The sequence below is a fragment of the Carassius auratus genome, unplaced genomic scaffold (assembly GCF_003368295.1).
Source record: "Carassius auratus strain Wakin unplaced genomic scaffold, ASM336829v1 scaf_tig00033295, whole genome shotgun sequence".
In the NCBI taxonomy this organism is placed as follows: domain Eukaryota; kingdom Metazoa; phylum Chordata; class Actinopteri; order Cypriniformes; family Cyprinidae; genus Carassius; species Carassius auratus.
The window spans coordinates 87501-107504 of record NW_020526067.1 but is presented as its reverse complement, the minus strand read 5'-3'; the positions used below and the strand labels follow the sequence as shown (position 1 = coordinate 107504).

Sequence of the window (20004 nt, the reverse complement as noted above, 5' to 3'; positions counted from 1 at the left end):
GTATACTCTTCACCTCATGCAGATATTTCTTGCTCCTTTATTAATAACATTGCTTCATCATAATCATAATCTAACCTGTCCTAATCATGTGTTCATGTTTTCATAGACAGATTTTCATGTCAGATATTTTTATTTTTATTTTTTTTTTCATTTTCATAACAATCTTCAGATTTTTTTTTCATTAAATACATTATGGCCATGCCTCGCCCCCCCCCCCCCCCCCCCCCGCATAAGCCCCACCCACGATTAATTGATTAATCGTTTTTGAAACCTATCGATGATCGAAATGAGAAATTTCCCAAAATGCCCATCCCTATTATGGAGTGATGTGACCAAACTGGAACTTTTTGGACCCATGGATCAGCAGTATGTCTGGTGCAAAAAAAAGACAAAGCTCATAAGCAGAAGAACACCATCTCCATTTACATTGAATCATTCAGCAGACGCTTTTATCTTTTATCCAAAGCCTGGAGAGAACAAGAGCTTGGACAAGAAGTTGGGTGGCTTGCTCTGACAAGAAGGGTGTAATCCTCCTAGGTTTCTGGCTGTCCTGGAAAGAGTTATGGTTGACGAACCCAGCTGTATAGAGAAGTTGTGATGAAACGATGGGTTATGGGGTTGCTTTACTGTAGCAGGAAGTGGAAACCATGACCGTATGAAGGACACCATGGATTCTTTAAAGTATCAGGCCATTTTGACAAGAATTGTGATGCCTTTGGTGCAAAGACTGAAGCTGATGATCAATGGACTTTCCTGCAGGACAGTCATCACAAAGTACACATCCAAATCTACTTCTGCTTGCTCCAGGGATCAATCATAGAATGTAGATCAGTTGCCTGTTCAGTCTCCAATTAGAATTTCATCATGACTCAATGTTCTGTTCTCAGAATCACTCAGAAGTTTATTAACAAACTTTCTCTAATACTTGTCTTGCAGGTCACAGGGGTTGACATTTTTGATTGCAACTGCATTATAACCTTCTTCAGTGATATTGCAGTCTGAAAGTCTTCAGAAAGATTAAATAAATAAATAAATTACAAAAACATTTATTACACTATTAGGATACTAACATTCATCATCTCCAAAAATCAATCTGTTTGTCAATATTTTATAAATATATCTAGACCAACACACCAATTTCACATTATTGATCCATTCCTTGTGACACAGCACCAGTTTACAGACCAGCTGGAGCTTAACATTGATTCATGTTTAGATTAACCAAATTCAGACCTTAGTATCTGTAGTGTCTGTGAATTTCTCAGCAGACTGCAGATTTCTGACACTCCAGAGTCTCCTATTTGATTCCTGCTCAGATCCAGCTCTCTGAGGTTTGAATTAAATGCTGATGCCAGAGCAGCACAACCTTCATCTGTAATACTGATGCAGTTTAACCTGTAGAAGAGAGAACACAACTAATTAAGATATATGTACAGTTACACAAATAACAGCTTTAGCCACTACTTTTATCTGCCAATATGAGATTTAAATGATAATCACACTATAAAATTATTCTTGAATTTGATTATTAATTTTTGCATTTTAAAGTACAGTACTTAATCCTAAACCATAATTACAATGCTATGTTTTATTTTCTTTATTTTAGAATGAAGTACTCAGGCTTTTATTTTTGTGGAAAACGTATTTATTTATTTATTTGTTCGGGACAATGCACATTAATAAACAATCTAACATTTCTGTACAGACTGTAAATGAGCCAGGTTATAGCATAAATGCTAATTTTCACCTGTAGTCCCGAGGCAGGAAAACAACAACATACAAATAATACAACATAAAAGAACAGACAATATACAGTATCAAGCAAGAAACACATTAGCACACATTCAGGCAGATTACATCAATAAAATTAGTCAAAATGAGGACATATCTGGGAACTTTTAAGAAACTGTTTAAGGTGCATTTTAAATGTGCAGTAAGTAGGACATTCTCTAATATTTGTTGGGAGGCTATTCCAAAAATGACCTCCTCTGATAGACAGAACAGTTTGTCCAAAGGTAGTTTTTCTGTGCGGGATCTCTATATCTCCTCTAAATGAGGCTCTGGTGCAAAAACCTCTATCAGACCTAGGTTTGATATATGTAGAAAGAGAAGGTGGGGCCAATCCGTGAAAAACTTTATAAATTAAACAGCTATTTTTAAAATTAATAAAATTTTCAAAGTTGAGCATATTGTATTTTCCCAAAATATTACACTGATGGAATGACAGAGGCTTTTGATCAAGTACTTTTATAGATATTTTGAATAACATTTCTATGGGTTTTAAAATTATATTTCCAGTGAGTGACCAGGTTGTGATGCAATAATCTATATGTGAGAATATCATTGAATGTAGGAACATTTTAGCAGAAGTAATTGTCATTGATGGTCTGATTTGTTTAAAGTTATGTAAATTGAATTTGATTCTGTTTGCCGTAAGTTTAATGTGTTTTTTGAATGAAAGTGTTGGGTCCAGTGTGACCCCGAGGTACTTGAACTCTTCAACAGTGTCAAGTTCCACTCCCCCCAGGAACACATTGGACCGCTCCAGTTTTATGATTTTTTTTGAGAAAATCATGGTAACAGTTTTCTTTTTGTTCAATAATAGGCAGGATTTAAGCAGCCAATGCTGAATATTCTCCAGTGCTGATGTAAGAATCGATGATGCTTCCTGTGTGCTTTTAGCAGGTGTAAAAATAACTGCATCATCAGCATACATTTGGAAATGGACTTTTTGACAAATGTTTGGCATATCATTTATATATAGAGAGAACAGTACTGGTCCCAAAATAGATCCTTGTGGGACTCCTGCTGAACATTCAAGGTAAGACGACATAGTGCCACTAACACTCACAGCTTGTCTTCTGTTGGACAAGTAAGATTGAAACCAAACTAGCGCATCTTCTGCAAAGTTGAAGTCAGTTTAGACAGAAGGGCTCGATGATCTACTGTATCGAACGCCTTCTTTAAATCCAAAAAGACTGCACCAACACATGTGGTTTTATCAAGCAAGGATTTCACTGTTTCTACGAAGACACAGTTTGCAGTCTCTGTGGAGTGGTACTGGCGAAACCCAAATTGCATGGGGTGCAGGAGAGAATGGCCATTACTGAGATGTTTATTCAGCAGCTTGGCGATCCACTTTTCTGCAACCTTAGATACAACAGGGAGGATGCTGATGGGGCGATAATTTGAAATGTTTGTTTTGTCTCCTGATTTAAAAACTGGTGAGACTATAGCCACCTTCCATCCTGATGGAACAACTGCCATTTTAATTGATAGATTTATCAGATGTGTTAGCGGGCATACCAGCACGTCTTTGTGTATTTAAAAAAAATATGTATCAAGGCCAAATGCATCTTTGGCCTTTGATGGTTTCATGGACTTAATAATGTTAGCCACTTCAAGATCAGTTATTTGCTCTAACCTGAAGACCGGCTGTCCAGGATTAATAGGCTTACAAACTATCTCTGAGGAACTAAACATTTGTGTTATTTCATTGACAGAATTAATAGAGAAATTATTGAATTCAGTTACTAATTCTTTTGGATTATATAGCAGCTCGTTGTTAACTTTTATTTCCAATCTATCATTGTCCATTTTATTTCGCTTTCCAGTTAGTTTATTGATATTTTGCCATATTATTTTGCCATTTCCATTTGCACTTGTAATGACATCCAAGAAAAAATTTGCCTTGGCTTTACGTAAGGTATGAGTTGTTTTATTTCTCATGGAAGTAAATCTTTGCCTATCAATGGTAAGACCAGATTTTAAAAACACTTTGAGTAAGATGTCTCTTTCTTTCATAAGTATTTTGCAGTGATTATTCAACCAGGGTAGATGATTTCCACCTTTTTTACCTTTTCCTCTTTTAATAAAAGGCTCCATAACATCTGTAATTTTAGCGTTAAATATCTGAGAGTTGGTTTCAATATCTTTATCAGAAAATAATCCAGACCAATTTACTTCATTTAGAGTAATATCAAGATTTTGATGTAGATGTTTTGGAATAAAATTGTAATGGTTATTAAATGTAGATGAATGAAATCGCTTTTTACTTAATTTTCGGGAGAAAAATACAATATTATGATCAGAAAGCCCTGTAATGAGATTGTATGTTTTACTAATCCTCTCAGCGTGGTTTGTGAATAACAGATATATTCAAGATTCAAGATTCAAGATTTTTATTCGTCACATACAAAATTATATATAGCATATATAACCAGCAGTGAAATGTGAGTCAGGTCCGCTCCATGGACAGTGCAATTATTAAAGAAAACAACACAGATGAAAATATACATAAATAAAGCTATGTAAGAATGAAATAAAAGTAAACAATAAAAATATAAGAATAAAATATAAAAAATGTATATTGTAGAATTAAATATAGAACGCAAAATAATGTGCATGAATGTAAACTGTAGTCTTAAATATTAAGATGTACAGGGATGTACAATGTGCATATATGCATTTTACTGTAGTCTTAAATATTAAGATTCCCAGGAATGTACAAGAAGCAAATGTGCAAAACAGGGCGACACTGTCAGTGTGTCTATGTGAGGTAGTGAATATAGTAAAAAGATAAAGTGAACATTAAGTGGAGGCATGAGGATGTTAAGAAGCTGGTTTAGAGTTTAAGAGCCTGATGGCCTGGGGGAAGAAGCTCCTCCTGAGTCTCTCGGTTTTTGCCATCAGGCTACGGTAGCGCTTACCAGATGGCAGCAAAGTGAAAATATGATTACTGGGGTGGATGGAGTCTTTGATGATTTTTGCAGCTCTACTTCTGCAGCGTTTGAGGTAGATGTCCTGCAGAGAGGGGAGAGCAGACCCTGAAATGCGCTCAGCTAAGCGCACAACTCTCTGCAGGGCTTTGCAGTCTTGACTGGAGCTGTTCCCATACCACACTGAGATACACTGAGTCAATACACTTTCTATAGCCCCAGAATAGAAAGTTTTCAGGATTGCTGGTGAGACCCTGAATTTCCTCAGCTGTCGCAGATGGTACAGTCTTTGCCTGGCTTTATTAACCTGTGTTTGAATGTGAGTAGTCCAAGTCAGGTCCTCAGAGATGTTTACACCAAGGTACTTGATATATTATTCATATATTCATATATATATATTCATAGGTACTCAAGGTATTCAAGGTACTTGATATATTATACATATATTCATATATATTCATATATATATTATTCAGAGTTCAGAGTTTCCGAATGGTTTGTTATTCTGGTTGGTGTTTTTATCATTTGTGTTAAATTAAAATAGTCAGTAATTTGTTTAAGAGTCGTTCGTTCCCTCTTTATATTCCAATTAATATTAAAATCACCCATTAAAATAATTTCCTTGTTTTTATCACAGTGTTTAAGGAGGAGTTTAAGTTGTTCATAAAAATCATTTTTTGCAGTAGGCTTTCTATATATAAACACTATAACAAAAGACATTGTTGCAGAAAGTGATATGTCAACACCTACACATTCCAAAACAATTTCACTTGGCCACTCAATCATTGTGCACTTTAAAGTATTTCTAACATACATTATTACTCCCCCACCCCTCCCATTATTTCTGTCCTTTCTAAATACATTATACCCAGGCATATTTACAACAGCCTCAGGGGAAGAATGGGTTAACCACGTCTCTGAAAGTCCTAAAAAGTCAATATTGGAACTGCACAACAGATGTTCCAGTTGTTCACATTTTGGTTTCATACTGCGTATATTTAAGTGTTTGCCAAATAGTCCCTTTATTTTTGATAACGGATCCCAAACTGCCCTTGCCTGATTTAATGTGCGAAATATTTTGTTGGTTCTGTGCCTTTTGAAGACTGGATTCCTGTGTTTTCTTGGAGGAGTCTGTTGATTAACATTGCAAAAGTCAGCAACAGTTGTTTGTATTAGCGCAGTCACACGCTCACCAGTGCACACCACCGCCGCGTCCCTCCTGCAGCGCAGCCTCCCCGGCGAGCCCGCCGCCACTGGCACGATCTCCGCCGAGCCCATGGAGAGCCCCAGCCCAGCAAAGCCAGCACCGCGCCCCACACACGGCGAAACAGCCCCTCCAAGGCCGCCCACGCCCTCGCACGCCACACCACCAGCCAACGACACGTCCGCGCCGAACCAGGAAGATGCGCCGTCAGGGCAACCACCACCAAACAACTCAAGACGCGGGAACTCCACAGGGCCCACAGCGCCCAGAGGTGGGTCAAACAGGCGATTTGACAGTGACCAGATGGTAGTGTATTGAGGGCCACTATTTGTTGGCACTGTGGTTTCTTCTGTAGCGCAAATGGTGTTGACCACTGGTGTTGGGCCTGGATTAACTTTGATGTCTCCAGCCAAAAGTAGTACAATCACCAATTGAGTAGAAATCACATTAATGTTGTTTGATGGAGATCTCTCACACGCCTTAGATGAAGTTTTAGGAGGAACATTATTGAGGAATTTGGAATATAGAAGGTGATAGCTCTTGTTGGTTTGTGTGTACACGCAGTTTTGATTCTCTTGCAGACAACAATGCTTGACAGACACAATTAATAGTGTTAAAATATACAAAATTGTTATCCAACTCTGTAAAAGGCATCCAGATGGCTGCATTAGATAGTCTGGGGGTTTTAGAAGAAAGCGCATAGCTCCTGCCAAACTGTGCATGCCCCTAGTCGCCATCTTTGTTTTACATTAGTGACTTGAATTTTACTGTTTAGCAAAAATAAAATACTTCCAAACAAAGCTGGAGCAGATCTGCCGTGTGTCTCAGAGCATGTGTTTCTTTCATGAATTAATCCCTTTTTGAAAGAATCAAGTGAGCCAATTATTCGGTGATCCATTCACAGTCAACTTGCGTCGACTCTACATGAATCAGCAGTTTTGAAAGAATCGTTTCAACAGTGACCTTTAAGTTTCTGTGTTTAGTTCACAACAGGTTTATAAACACTTTGTTGTACAAATCTGGTAAAATCTGCCCAAAAATGTTGGAAATTACATGAACGTTAAACTAAGTATAGCTTTCATATTCACGTTATAAGCTCAAAATAACTCACAGGCATTTTTTATTTATTTTTTGGATTTAAGCGTCATTCAGAACTTCTACTAGCCAGAACAAAAATATCAGAAATAAACCAGATTACTAAAAACACATCTTAGATTAAAATATATTTCATATTAAATCTGATTCTGAATTATTGAATGCTATCAGTTTTACGACTGTTTGGACAAATAAAACAATTCTCCATAACTTATAAAACAGCATTTATTTAGTTTTTATTTCCAAATATAGCTCAGTCCAAAATGAATATTTCCAAATGTATTAAACTGTGGTTGGTCACTAGAGTCTGGGTAATTAATGGGATACACTTTTAAAATACTTACTTCAGCTTTTCCAGTCTACACTGTACATTTTCATACAGAGTCAAGATGATCTTCATTCCTGGGTTTCCTAGTTTATTCTCACTCAGATCCAGCTCTGTCAGATTTGAAGGGTTTGAATTTAGAGCTGCAGCCAGAACATGACAACCTCCTTCTGTGATACAGTTCTTCTTCAGACTGCATAAAGACAAAACACTTCAGTTTTAATCTGAATATTTACCAGTATGTTTTAAATGACAGTTGACAAATACTAGTGATGATGATGATGGCAATCGCATTACAAAAGTCACATAAAATGGGGTCATATAATGCTACAGGCACTCTTACAAGTTGTTTGAACTGAAATGTGTTGCCAGTGTGTGTACACAACCACCCTATAATGATAAAAATCCACCAAGTGGTTTTTCTGTAATCTCTTTAAATGTTTTCCCCTTTCTCAAATCGAGCACTCTGACTGTGAGACGTCACACGGTCAGAGGCCCCTCCCATGATTGTTTGATTGACAGCAGCATTTCAGCACTGACTGGACTTGTGTCTTAACTCAGACCCGCCCTGAGTGAGCCTTCATCAGCCTGAGATGCAGATGAGCATGATTCCTAAGTGATTGAGGTGATTTGTTGTTGGATGTTATAATGAACATAGTCGTTTACTCCCAACATCTGAGCGACTGAAATCGCAGAGGATTAACTTATGGTTGGAGAAATGAAAGAAATGCGCTCTTGATCTAATTGCGTTTATGTTCGCACAAATCCTTCATGATCCAGCCTCCAGCAGTGAGTATAATGTATTTAAATGAATCATTGAAAATCGCCTTTCCTAATAATGTGCTAATTAACAAGTTTCACTATGAATGTGGCTAATGCAAACAGTCTCTCAGAGAGCAGATCATAAGAAAGGGGCAGAGTCAGCAGAGCTCATTAGCATTAAAGGAGAATCCCACAAACCAGCCTGTTTTGAAAAGAGCTGTTTTTGACAGGGTAAAAAATGTGGGACCCACTTTATATTAAGTGGCCTTACCTACTATGTACTTACATTTTAATTAATAATCTAGTACAATGTACTTATTCTGCACATACATGTTTTTACATTGTACTTATATTTAAAAAAAAAAAACTACATGTAATTACATCTGTATTTATTTTCTGTAATTACATTTATGATTACACTGTTGACCCATACTTTACACCTTAACCCACCCTTAAACTTACCCATACCTCCAACCCTCTCCCTAACCTTACCCCTATCCCACCTCAAAAGCAGCAAAAGTGTTTTACAATACAATATGAACACAATAAGTACATTGTACTTATTTTTTTTATACAAGTACATAGTAGTTAAGGCCACCTAATATAAAGTGGGACCAAAATGTGTTTTTACACTAAAATTGAGAAATTTTAAACAAACTATGTTACAGACATTTTATTAAGGCTCTAAAGAATCAAGTTCAAGTCTGCTTTATTGTCAATTTCCACATGTACAGTACATACATACAGAGAATCTAAATTGTGTTACTCTCAGACCCCGGTGCATACAGATAACATTAACATTAAAGCCTAAAAAATAACTAGATCAAATATAAAATGTAGAGACAACTATACAATAAGGGAATGATAAAAGACATAATAAAATTAAAAATAAAGTTAAATAAAGCAGCGCAAGGCAAATGACAGATATAGTGCAAATCAATGAAGTGAACAACAGTGCAGTTAAAAGATTTTTTAGTGCAAAAAAAACTTATTAAAAATATCTTAAGTCTGATTAAAGTGACAAGTGACCAAGAGCAGTTATTTTATTTAACTGACTGATGAGGTAGTGGAATGATGTCAGTTCCATGCCGAATGAGATAGTGAGCAGACCAATGCTGCACAAGTGACTAGTGCATGCCATTATATAATTTGTGTGTGTGTGTGTGGGGGGGGGGGGGGGGGGGGCGCTGTATGTTTGCAGGCGCCATACCACACAGTGATGCAGCTAGACAGAATGCTCTCAATGGTGCCTCTGTAGAAGGTGTACATGATGGGGGATGGGGCTCTGGCTCTCCTCAGTTTGCGGAAGAAGTAGAGACGCTGTTGTGATTTCTTGGCCAGTGCTGCGGTGTTTTCAGTCCAGGAGAGATCCTCTGTGATAAGCACACCCAGGAACTTGGTGCTGCTCACTCTCTCCACAGTCACACCGTTGATGGTCAGTGGAACGTGCTGAGTGTGTGCTCTCCTGAAGTCTACAACGATCTCCTTTGTCTTCTCTACGTTCAGAGACAGATTGTTGTCACTGCACCACTTGGCCAGGCGGCTCACCTCACTCCTGTAGTTAGTCTCATCTTTGTTGCTAATGGGACCCACCACAGTCGTGTCATCTGCAAACTTAATAAAGAGGTTGGAGTTTTGTGATGGTGTGCAGTCATGGGTCAGCAGAGTGAAGAGGAGGGGGCTCAGCACACATCCTTGGGTGGCCCCAGTGTTCAGTGTGATGGTGCTGGATGTGTGGCTTGCGACCTGTACTGCCTGAAGTCTTCCAGTCAGAAAGTCCAACAGCCAGTTGCACAGCGAAGTGTTGAGCCCCAGCTGAATCAGTTTGTAGATGAGCTGTTGAGGGATGATTGTGTTGAATACTGAACTGAAGTCTATGAACAGCATTCTGACATATGAGTCCTTTTTGTCCAGATGGGTGAGTGCTGAGTGGACGGCAGTGGCGATGGCATCATCGGTCGAGCGGTTGGACCGATATGCAAACTGGAAGGGGTCCAGGGGGGGGAGGGGGGGGGCAGACTTGATGTGGTGCATGGCTAGCCGTTCAAAGCACTTCATGAGGATGGGGGTAAGTGCAACAGGACGGTAGTCATTGAAGCAGGATGGAGATGGTTTCTTCGGAACTGGAATGATAGTGGAAGTTTTGAAACATGTGGGAACAACAGCCTGACCCAGTGAGATGTTGAAAATGTCTCTGAAGACATCAGTGAGTTCTGCTGCACAGTCTTTCAGTACACGCCCAGGGATGTTGTCAGGACCCGGAGCTTTGCGTGCATTGATCCTGCTGAATGATCTCCTCACGCTGTCTGGGGTCACTGTCATCACCTGGTCGCCGGGAGGAGGTGGAGTCTTCTGTGCAGTGGTGCTGTTTTGTTGCTCAAAGCGAGCGAAGAAGGTGTTCAGCTCGTTCAGCAGAGAGATGTTGTTGTCACAGGTCCGTGGTGGGGGCTTGTAGTCCGTAATGGTCTGTATCCCCTGCCACAGGTTCCTAGTGTCTATGCTGTCGCTGAATTGATGAGCTATCCTCCTGGAGTGCTGTCTCTTAGAATCTCTGATGCCACGAGACAGGTTGGCCTCCTCATCTCCAGCTTTGAAGGCAGCGTTCCGTGTCTTCAGGAGTCAGTAGACCTCCCCTGTCATCCATGGCTTCTGGTTGGCCCGGACAGTGATGGTTTTTGTGACCGTTACATCATCAATACACTTGTTGATGTAGGCAGTGACAGTCTCTGAGTACTCCTTGAGGTCAGTGGTGTTATTGCATGTGGCAGCCTGTTTAAACATGTCCCAGTCAGTTGTGTTGAAGCAGTCCTGAAGAACCTCTGATTATCATATCAACTTGTGGAAAATGGGCATTATATGACCCCTTTAAAATTGCTACATACCAAAATGAAAAGCTTAATTAACCATCTTGAAATAAAGCTTAATGTCTGTAAGTTTTTTTTTTTCTTTTTTTTTTGCAGTTTTCCTAATTAATGTTGTTCAGTTGCTTTGACGCAATGCATTTTGTTTAATGCGCTATATAAATAAAGGTGACTTGACTTAATGTCTGTATTCAGTTATTTCTCTGAATAAATTATGATGTGTATATTTTTAATGTCCTGATTGAGCAACATCTATTTCAGACTGTCCAAGATCACCCATAAGTTTACTAGCATTAGCTACTGTTTCCATGTAAAATGTTGTATGCTAAATTAATAATAATTTAACCACCATTTAAATCATTACCTGCTTCAAAATGAATACTGTTAACAATCATTGTTGAAACATTTGCAGTTAACACCTATGCGAATAAAAACACTATAACAAAATTATATTAACAATGAATAACTGTTTAAGGCGAATAAAGGTATATGTATATACGAAGAATAAATCTTTCTTCAGATTCCAGAATGAGCACTGTGATTTGTTATATGTTGAGGTCATGTCCGTCTGAGGTTTATAATGTTCATGATGTTTGCTACTGAAATTCCCTTGAGTGATTGCATTGTAACAATGTACAGAGATACTTCAGATTTAAAAACGCTGCCTTGTTATGTGATGTTTTCTCCTTAAAATCATACAATTTCCTATTAATTCAACAGAACGTTTACACACACTAGGGATTACCAACATGGCGGTGCGGTGGCTTCACATTCATGACATCATGATCAATCCAGTTCTCTATTCTAGATCAGTGATCTACAGTGTTGTGAATCTGAGCTTGATGGAAATCCATGTACAGTGCATTCAGTAACATTTAAACAATCAGGATAATAAATCACACTGAATATGTTTTTTTTGAGAAATGTCCATAATAACACAATCATAAGTGTTAATTGAGGCACCAAACTACTGAACACCAGCACATCTAGTGACACAAAATGTCTGATTAACCTGCAACTTTTAACACAACTAAACTGTGCAGACTTACATCAAAAAAAAAAAAAAAAATCCTTTATTTCATCAGGTCTCACCTCAGAGTCTTGATTTGACAGTTTGGATCCTGTAGTAAATCACTGAGCTGCTTCACTCCTGATTCTCCAGGATCATTTCCTGTGAGATCCAGCTCTATCAGGTGTGAAGGGTTTGATCTCAGAGCTGAAGACAGAGCTTTATAACCTTCTTCACTGATACTGCAGTCTGAAAGTCTATTAGAATTTTTTTTATTCTTCATTATAACACATATTGTCACAGAAGTATATGTTCTAGAATGAAGAAAATAAAAAGATGCACTACAGGATTTTTGACCCTGAATGGACTTCACAGTAAAGCTGGTAAAGTTATATACTGGTGAACTCAAACATACAACAAATGCTATTTTTAATTTTTGCAGTTTTAATTTTCCACAGTTATAACCTACAGTTGCAATCAACATTACTCAACCCCTCAGAGACTGCAGTACTTTAGAAATACAAACTTTTCTGAAGATCCAGGATAAACTCAAAATTGCATCTATAACAGTTCACTGATTTTAACCCTCTGGAGTCTAACGGTATTTTTGGGGCCTGGATAAGTTTTGTCATGCCCTGACATTTGTGCTTTTTTCAGTTTCTTTTAAATATCTAAATGGGTAAAGTCTAATCTCACTGTAATCAGCACAAACTGGGCTATAATAATATGTGAAATGCATGCATGTACACTAAGTAGACATCGAAAACGCCTCTTTTACCGTAGCACGTACCGCGGCGGCGACGGTATAAATTGCATTTGCAGCCTTGGACCGCTGAGTGGCGCTTTAACCACAAGTTATAAAACAAGTGCATCGAAGCACATTTTCGCAAATAGACGTCAGTTTTGCATCACTGATGTGTTACATTTGACTGCTTCAGTCACGTAAAATGAAAGAAAAACGCTATAGTTTAAATATTTAATATATTTAATATTCACAGATGAAAGTTTGGTATTTATGAAGTTCGAATTCAAGCAGGATAAATGTCAAGTCTGTGCCTGAGTCTGTGCTTATATTTTCTAAGCTACATGGTATTAAACCATATTTTAGATTTGACACATTTAAACGGTGTGCAGTATTATTTATATTATATTAATTATGCATTATATTGTTCAAAAGAAATTGTGGTTTACTTTGCATCGGAGCATTAAAAGTGGTAGCCTATTTTAGGGGGGGGGTAGGCTACATGGATTAATATGCAAAATGTCAATATTTTAATATATCATGCCTATATTTTAATTTATATTTAAATATAAATATATTTTTTCCTTTAATAAAACATGCATTTTTGTTATTCGTTACCTGTCCTTTATTTTGACATAACTTATTGGGAAAAAGACATTTGTCTGTAAACTGATTAAGAAATTGTTGCATGTTTAAATGTGAAGCACTGTATAATTTTGTTCCCATTATTTAGGCCTAATTTGCCTAAAACAATAGACGAATCAAATTAAACTGGCACGATTAAATCTTTGAAACTCTAAAGAATTAATAAAACATCCTCACGATTAAACTCAAGTTTTCTCATTATAATCAACAACATTCACACATGGGCGTAGGTTTAGGGGGGACGGTAGGTACTAGTCCCTATCAATATTTTGAGATGACTAATTTGTCCCCACCATTATTAGCAAGCTCCTTTGAACTGTTATTTGGATCAATTCTAATGGCTAGGACGACGATAGTACAAGAAACGCTGTAATTTGATCGGCGGCGGGGTATCTGACAGGCTACACGCGCGGGCCGGGATTACTTTTGTGCTTGCACTAGCAGCGAGTGTGTGTGTGTGTGTGTGTGTGTGCGCGCGTGTAAGCATGTTGATGACGCCGACGGTAAGTTATCAGTGCTGTCTCTCTGCCACATACAAAGGCCAGGGTAAAAACATTTTAATATTCCGTTTAATTTGCCCCTTACTGTACTTTGTAGATGCCACCCAAGAAGAAGAAAGGGGACATAAGAAGCTTTTTCATAAAGCAGAGTCAGAGTGTAAGTAGGCAAAATAACTAGCTAGCCACACAAATAAACTAGCAGTAGTGACTGACCAGGCTTTCAAATGCAGATTCTACTGTGGAATATAGTATTAACTGGTGATAGTATGTGTTACCCAGGATGATAGAATGCTACGTTAGCAAGTAACTGAATGTCATTTAGCCTGTACCTTAACTTAGAATCTTGCAGTCAACGTAAACGTGAGTGTACTGGAGGGTAAATAGTGTTTATAATAGAAAAAGGTTATCATATTTATGTAGATTTGTTTCCTTGTGACAGAGTATCTTTTGTTAGTGTAAATACTAATGTACATAATTTATGTTAATAAAACTTTTGGTTGTTCAGCGTTACACAATCTCAGGTTTTTATTTTTTATTTTTTGAGAGTGCATTTTTTAGATTATACAGTTATACTAGCTCTTTAGGGACAGTATACAGGATGGTATATCAGGGTCAGGATACAATATAATGAGATGAAGTAGATTCACTTCTGTATTGTGATATTCTGTATTGCCAACAGCTGAGACCAAACCTATGCCCATGCATTCACACGATGTTAAAAAAAAAAGCTTTAGTAATTGACAACTTAAGTGATTTTAAAGGGAACCTTCTTTACTTGCTTTTAAAAGTAGGGTAATATCATATGGCCTAAAAAAAAAAAAATCCCAGTTTTTTATTTTTTTAAGAAAAAAAAAATCTGATTTATGATTTAAACCGATTTTTAAATCAATATTCAAATGACAAAGAAATTTTACAAAACAAGTTTTAATATAGTTATTTATCATTCATTTAGCAGTCAAATTTATAACTGCAACAAGATGATTTAAAAAAAACAGTACTGTTATACCTAAATGATGGAAAGACCTTTATTTATTTATTTTTTAATACTAGCCCATCATGCATCTAACCATCCACTCAGCTTTAAGAGCTGTTCAGATTAAAACTGGTAGCTCAGCAGTGAGTGTGGAAGATTTTTATTGGTGGGATTTTGCTCAATTAAGTGTGATCAGGATGAATCTAGTCACATATATGCATATGTGTCTTATTCCATTATAATCATATAGCCTTTGTGTGAAAGGAATGTGCCTATGTCTGCAAAAAACATCCTGACCACCACAGATAGGAAACTCTTTTCTTTACCATAGCAAGTCTCAGGAAACATCTGGAAAAACATGCAATGGGCCTCTTTTCTTTACCATAGCTTCTCCCTAGGGAGGTATCAAAATTGCAAGCATAAGGAAAAGTTTTGGAAACGCCCTGTATAGGGTATATAATGAGATGCTACCTAGCATTCGGGAGATCTTCTCACAGAGGATCTCGGCTTTGTTCCTCTCTGAAATAAAGTCTATCTTCTGGAAACAAAACCCCGAGACTGCGTGATTCCTCAGATGCATGGCAGACAAAAATACACTACATGAGTCAGTGTCATGGACGGAGGACCTGTTAATATATTTTCTAGTTTATATTTCCATCTCGTTATGCCACTGGTTTAAAATTTTTTTTTTTTTTAGAACTTGTTTGTAAATAGAGCAGAAACTTTGTGTGTGTCTACACTGGACGAGGAAGTTGTCATCTGTGCCCCACAGCGAAAAGTGTGTTTAAACTTGATGACATCACACTATAGTGTCAAATCATCTGAACACAGTGTCAGAACATTTCATCATAAACAGAACGAGCATCAGTTCACTGATGGGGATTGTGTCCAGTGTATCCATCACTGGGTTCTGCTGTCTTTTGTTGGATCGTTCCACTTGTGTGCGGTGTAGACCTGGCGTGCGTTTTTTTATTGTTTTATTTTACAGCCCTGCTTGTTTTAATGTTTTTATTAAATATCTGTATTGACTGCATGGTCATATCGAATTATTTACTGCCATGCGACCTACAAAAGTAAAGCTTGGCGAGTCGATGAACGATAATTGCTTCAGGTTGATTTTTGGCGGATATGCTGTGCTTGTGTTCGTGCGGTCGTCTTCATTTCGTCAGGTGAAACATCTCTCACTCACAGCAGAGTCTGTGAGCAGCAACAACTTCCCCTCCACGTGCACTGATACCAGAAACACACTCCGCCTTCACTCCGTTAATAAAGTATTTCAGTATGTTTGAAATGTTATGTTCATAACATAGCCTATAAAATAATAATAATAATTTAAAAAAATAACAGGAGAGTTTCAAAGTGGCTTAAGCTATGTGTAAACTTTTTTCCCTATATCACATGCCAAACTAATAACATTGTAAGCATTAAATCTTTAATTGCTGCTTTCTGCTGTGAACATTTTGTTTGTGATGAAAAACATCTTTGTCAGTTATTTTATCTAAACAGATCGATGAATTTCAAGATTTCAAAATCAGATAACATGCTGATAATGTAGTAGCACTGTAAGATTACATTTGTTTGAACGCATTATTGCAAAAACTATTGCGTGTGAATCTGTTTAAATCATGCTTTAACCCAAAAATAATCAGTAAAAGAAACAGACTAACTCTTAACATCCCGCTCGACTCGTGCAGTCATTGTAACCTTCTGATCAAGCTAAATATGTTTAACATGAATTCTTGCTGAATATGCAGTTATATGGCTGTTGGCATGAATTGTAGGCTACTCGTGATGGAGCGCTCTTGGAGCGGGTGAAAATCACGAAGCTCATATTCAAGTGTTTGTGCAAAAATTATTAATGTGCATTAATGACAGGGAGGCGCCATCTCATCACTTTAATTTTTACATGATAATGAATGTATAATTTTTTTAATTAACATAATATCGTGGTGTCTCACATACATTAAAAATATATCTACAGAAATCTTGAAATGTTTTTTAAACGAAAACAAATTGTGTAATGTGTGAATGTTGCATTTCTCTCGTCGGAGAGAACCAGCACTGTGAATATAACCAAAACAACAGTCCTATATAAACCGGTTCAGCAAGTGAAAGCCTCATAAGACAGTGTCCATATGAAAGAGCAATTCACACCTTTATCTCGACCCCCACAAGCCATGCATAACTATCCAAAACCCAACCCCCTCCAGCTGAACAGAATTTGGTCTGTTTTTTGCTCTGAGGAACGGTGTGTTACTGGGCTGAAACATGCCTGCACTCAGCAGCACTACTCTTTGTATTCATAATTTTCTCGCAGCCCATATTATTATTTTCACAAGACCATAATAATGATAATAACAAATCATCAATTAATAATTTATCATTATTTTACGAAAATCATCGTTATTTGTGATCGTGGATGTTTGCGGAAGGCTTTAAGACCAAGCGGAATCCTCTGTTCCCGCCTCACAGCGCGCGGGTCTCCGAGGGTTCACTGTATCAGATTGAGCTGAATACAACTTATTGATCATGAGCCCAACATTTAGCAAGGCAGGAAAACATTCATTCTAACGGAAGGAAGACGTATTTCATTGAGCTAATGCTGTTAGAGAGAGGAGAGAGAGAGAGAGAGAGAGAGACGAGTCTAGGGCTATTCTTAAACTAGGAGCTCATTATATTCAAGTACAAATCCAAACATTTATTATTTATTAACATGCTGTATGTTTGAAATAATATTTTAGTTCACAACTTTAAGTTCCGTTGTTTAAAAAGAATTGCTTTATTGGCTAATGTTTCATAAACCTTCAGTTGTTATGCTCTAAAATCCATGCCATTATTAATTTCACAGTATTTTTACCACCTAAATGACTAATCTTTAAAGTCACAATTCTATAATGGTCAAAATTACTCAGGCCAATGGTATTTTTAATGACATTATTTTATTATATATTTTTTTTAAATAATTGTAGCCTATATAAATAGGTAAAGCAAAACAAATATTCGCATTGTCCCTTATTTTTTCCCTTGTTTTCTTAAAGAATAAACATATTTTTTACAAGAATAAACATAACATATTATTAATTAATAAAAATAATTTAAGCAATTAAAACCTTTTTTTAACTTGAATTTAAATAGGCTACTCTTAAACTAACTTTAAATTCTCAAGGAGTTAAGTAAAAAAAAATCTAAATTATTATGATAATTCGATTTTTTTAAATGAACAATTCCTGTATAAAATGGGACAGCAACCTGGTGGTTCTCAACCTTTTTTTCCAGCGGGCCGCACTATGGTCTAAATGCAAGTCGCATATAATTTACATATTACGTCAGCAATACAAAACAACCTGATTTATAATATTATAACCTAACTATTATGATATATAATCTATTACATTCATTGAAATAAACAATTATACTCCCCATAAATAAAACACCTGATGCTGTCGGGAGCTGACATTGATTTTTACATCAAGCCTACCTAGCGGTCCATAGCGGACTCGCGGACGCAGACAGTTTGACAGATGCAGGCTTGCATGACCTGACGCGCAACATTTCAGAAAATGTGCGTTCACAAATGTAGCCTATTTTGATCCAAATATAGAAAGAACTTTTGAATTTAATAATATGAGGTTCTCTCAGGAGATGTTTTGCCACATTTCTTCAATTAAGGATTGCTACGTAGTGTATGGTGTAGAGGTCGACCAATATATCGGTCAGCCGATATATCGGGCCGATATTTGTCATTTTTTAATATATCGGCAGAAATCAGTGTTTAGTCACGCCGATTTAAAGTCAATCACGTCGGCGGGCACCCCCGTGTTATTGGCGCGGTGGAAAGTGCTGCTGCTGCCACTGCATGTGAAGCACCCCAAGCCAAAACTTTTGGAAGATTCAACAACAGACCTTGGAGATAAAGGTAGTCAGAGAATCTCACTCTGCAAATGGGGTGGAGAAGTTGGCAGCTCTAACAAACACTGCAGCGTGATTGAGGGCTCCGTTACTCCGCCCTGCTCACAGACAGCAGCGTGATATTTTTTAATATATCGGCAGATATCAGTGTTTAGTCACGCCGATTTAAAGTCAGGCACGTCGGCGGGCAGCCCCGTGTTATTGGCGCGGTGGAAAGTGCTGCTGCTGCCACTGCATGTGAAGCACCCCAAGCCAAAACTTTTGGAAGATTCAACAACAGACCTAGGAGATAAAGGTAGTCAGAGAATCTCACTCTGCAAATGGGGTGGAGAAGTTGGCAGCTCTAACAAACACTGCAGCATGATTGAGGGCTCCGTTACTCCGCCCTGCTCACAGACAGCAGCGTGCTCGGAGAGACAGCTGTGCTGGAGCTGCCCAAATGACACTATAGTAGTGGTGCAACGGATCATCATTGATCCGTGATCCGTTCGGATCAATATCTTCGGTTCGGCACTCACGTGACGTGCCCCGCAGATTGATTTATGAAAAAAAAAAAAAAAAAAAAAAAGTTGCGCATGTTCAGTCCACAATGGTCATGGCGAGCGGAGGAACGGAGGAGCTTGAACGGCCCGCGCATCTTGGCTTCCCTGTCTGATATAATGATGAAGGAAAGAGGTTAGAGGTCATATCTTTATGAACAGGAGAAGATAAAAAGTTGTGGATGAACTATCCCGAGCATCCTCTGTTGCGCTCAGAAGGGTGGATATGTGACGATAACTGCTCACTTCATCACAGACTGGGAGACGAGAAGTCCGGCTATTATGTTAAAAAGAAGGTATTATGTCATGTGCACTAAGTTGATTTCATATATTTTCATTTAATAATTTAATGTTAATAAAAAAGAAAAACCGTATGTTTATTTGTCTTGGCCTTTTTTTTGTCTTTTTTTTTTTTGCTGATCCGAAAAATTCCGAGATATTTTTTGCTGATCCGAGGTCGAGCGATCGCGGGTTTGATTGAGGAGGTTATTGCTCACATCTCGTTCTGCACATATCCAAATGTTTCCATATTCGCAATGTATCTGAATGTTAAACTATAATATATATATATATATATATATATATATATATATTTTTTTTTTTTTTTTTTTTTTTTTTATGTAAACTAGACGGAAAAAAATCATCCTCTTCACATGAGCAAAAATGTCCTTGGCATAACAGCAGAGAGGACCGGTATACGGTGTATTTAAACTGACCAGTGT

General features: G+C 37.5%; 1 protein-coding gene across 1 annotated transcript in view; it reads right to left on the bottom strand.

Annotated features, from left to right (window-relative positions):
- Window positions 1-610: 610 nt before the first annotated feature.
- LOC113081167 (NLR family CARD domain-containing protein 3-like) overlaps window positions 611-20004 on the bottom strand; it is a 35782-nt gene continuing 16388 nt past the window's right edge. Inside the window, exons 8-12 of the mRNA XM_026253222.1 lie at window positions 12058-12231; window positions 7362-7535; window positions 1234-1395; window positions 1001-1006; window positions 611-674 (exon numbers count right to left, since the gene is read on the bottom strand). Of these exons, the coding sequence (XP_026109007.1) occupies window positions 611-674; window positions 1001-1006; window positions 1234-1395; window positions 7362-7535; window positions 12058-12231 (580 nt within the window). The remainder of the gene's footprint in view (window positions 675-1000; window positions 1007-1233; window positions 1396-7361; window positions 7536-12057; window positions 12232-20004) is intronic.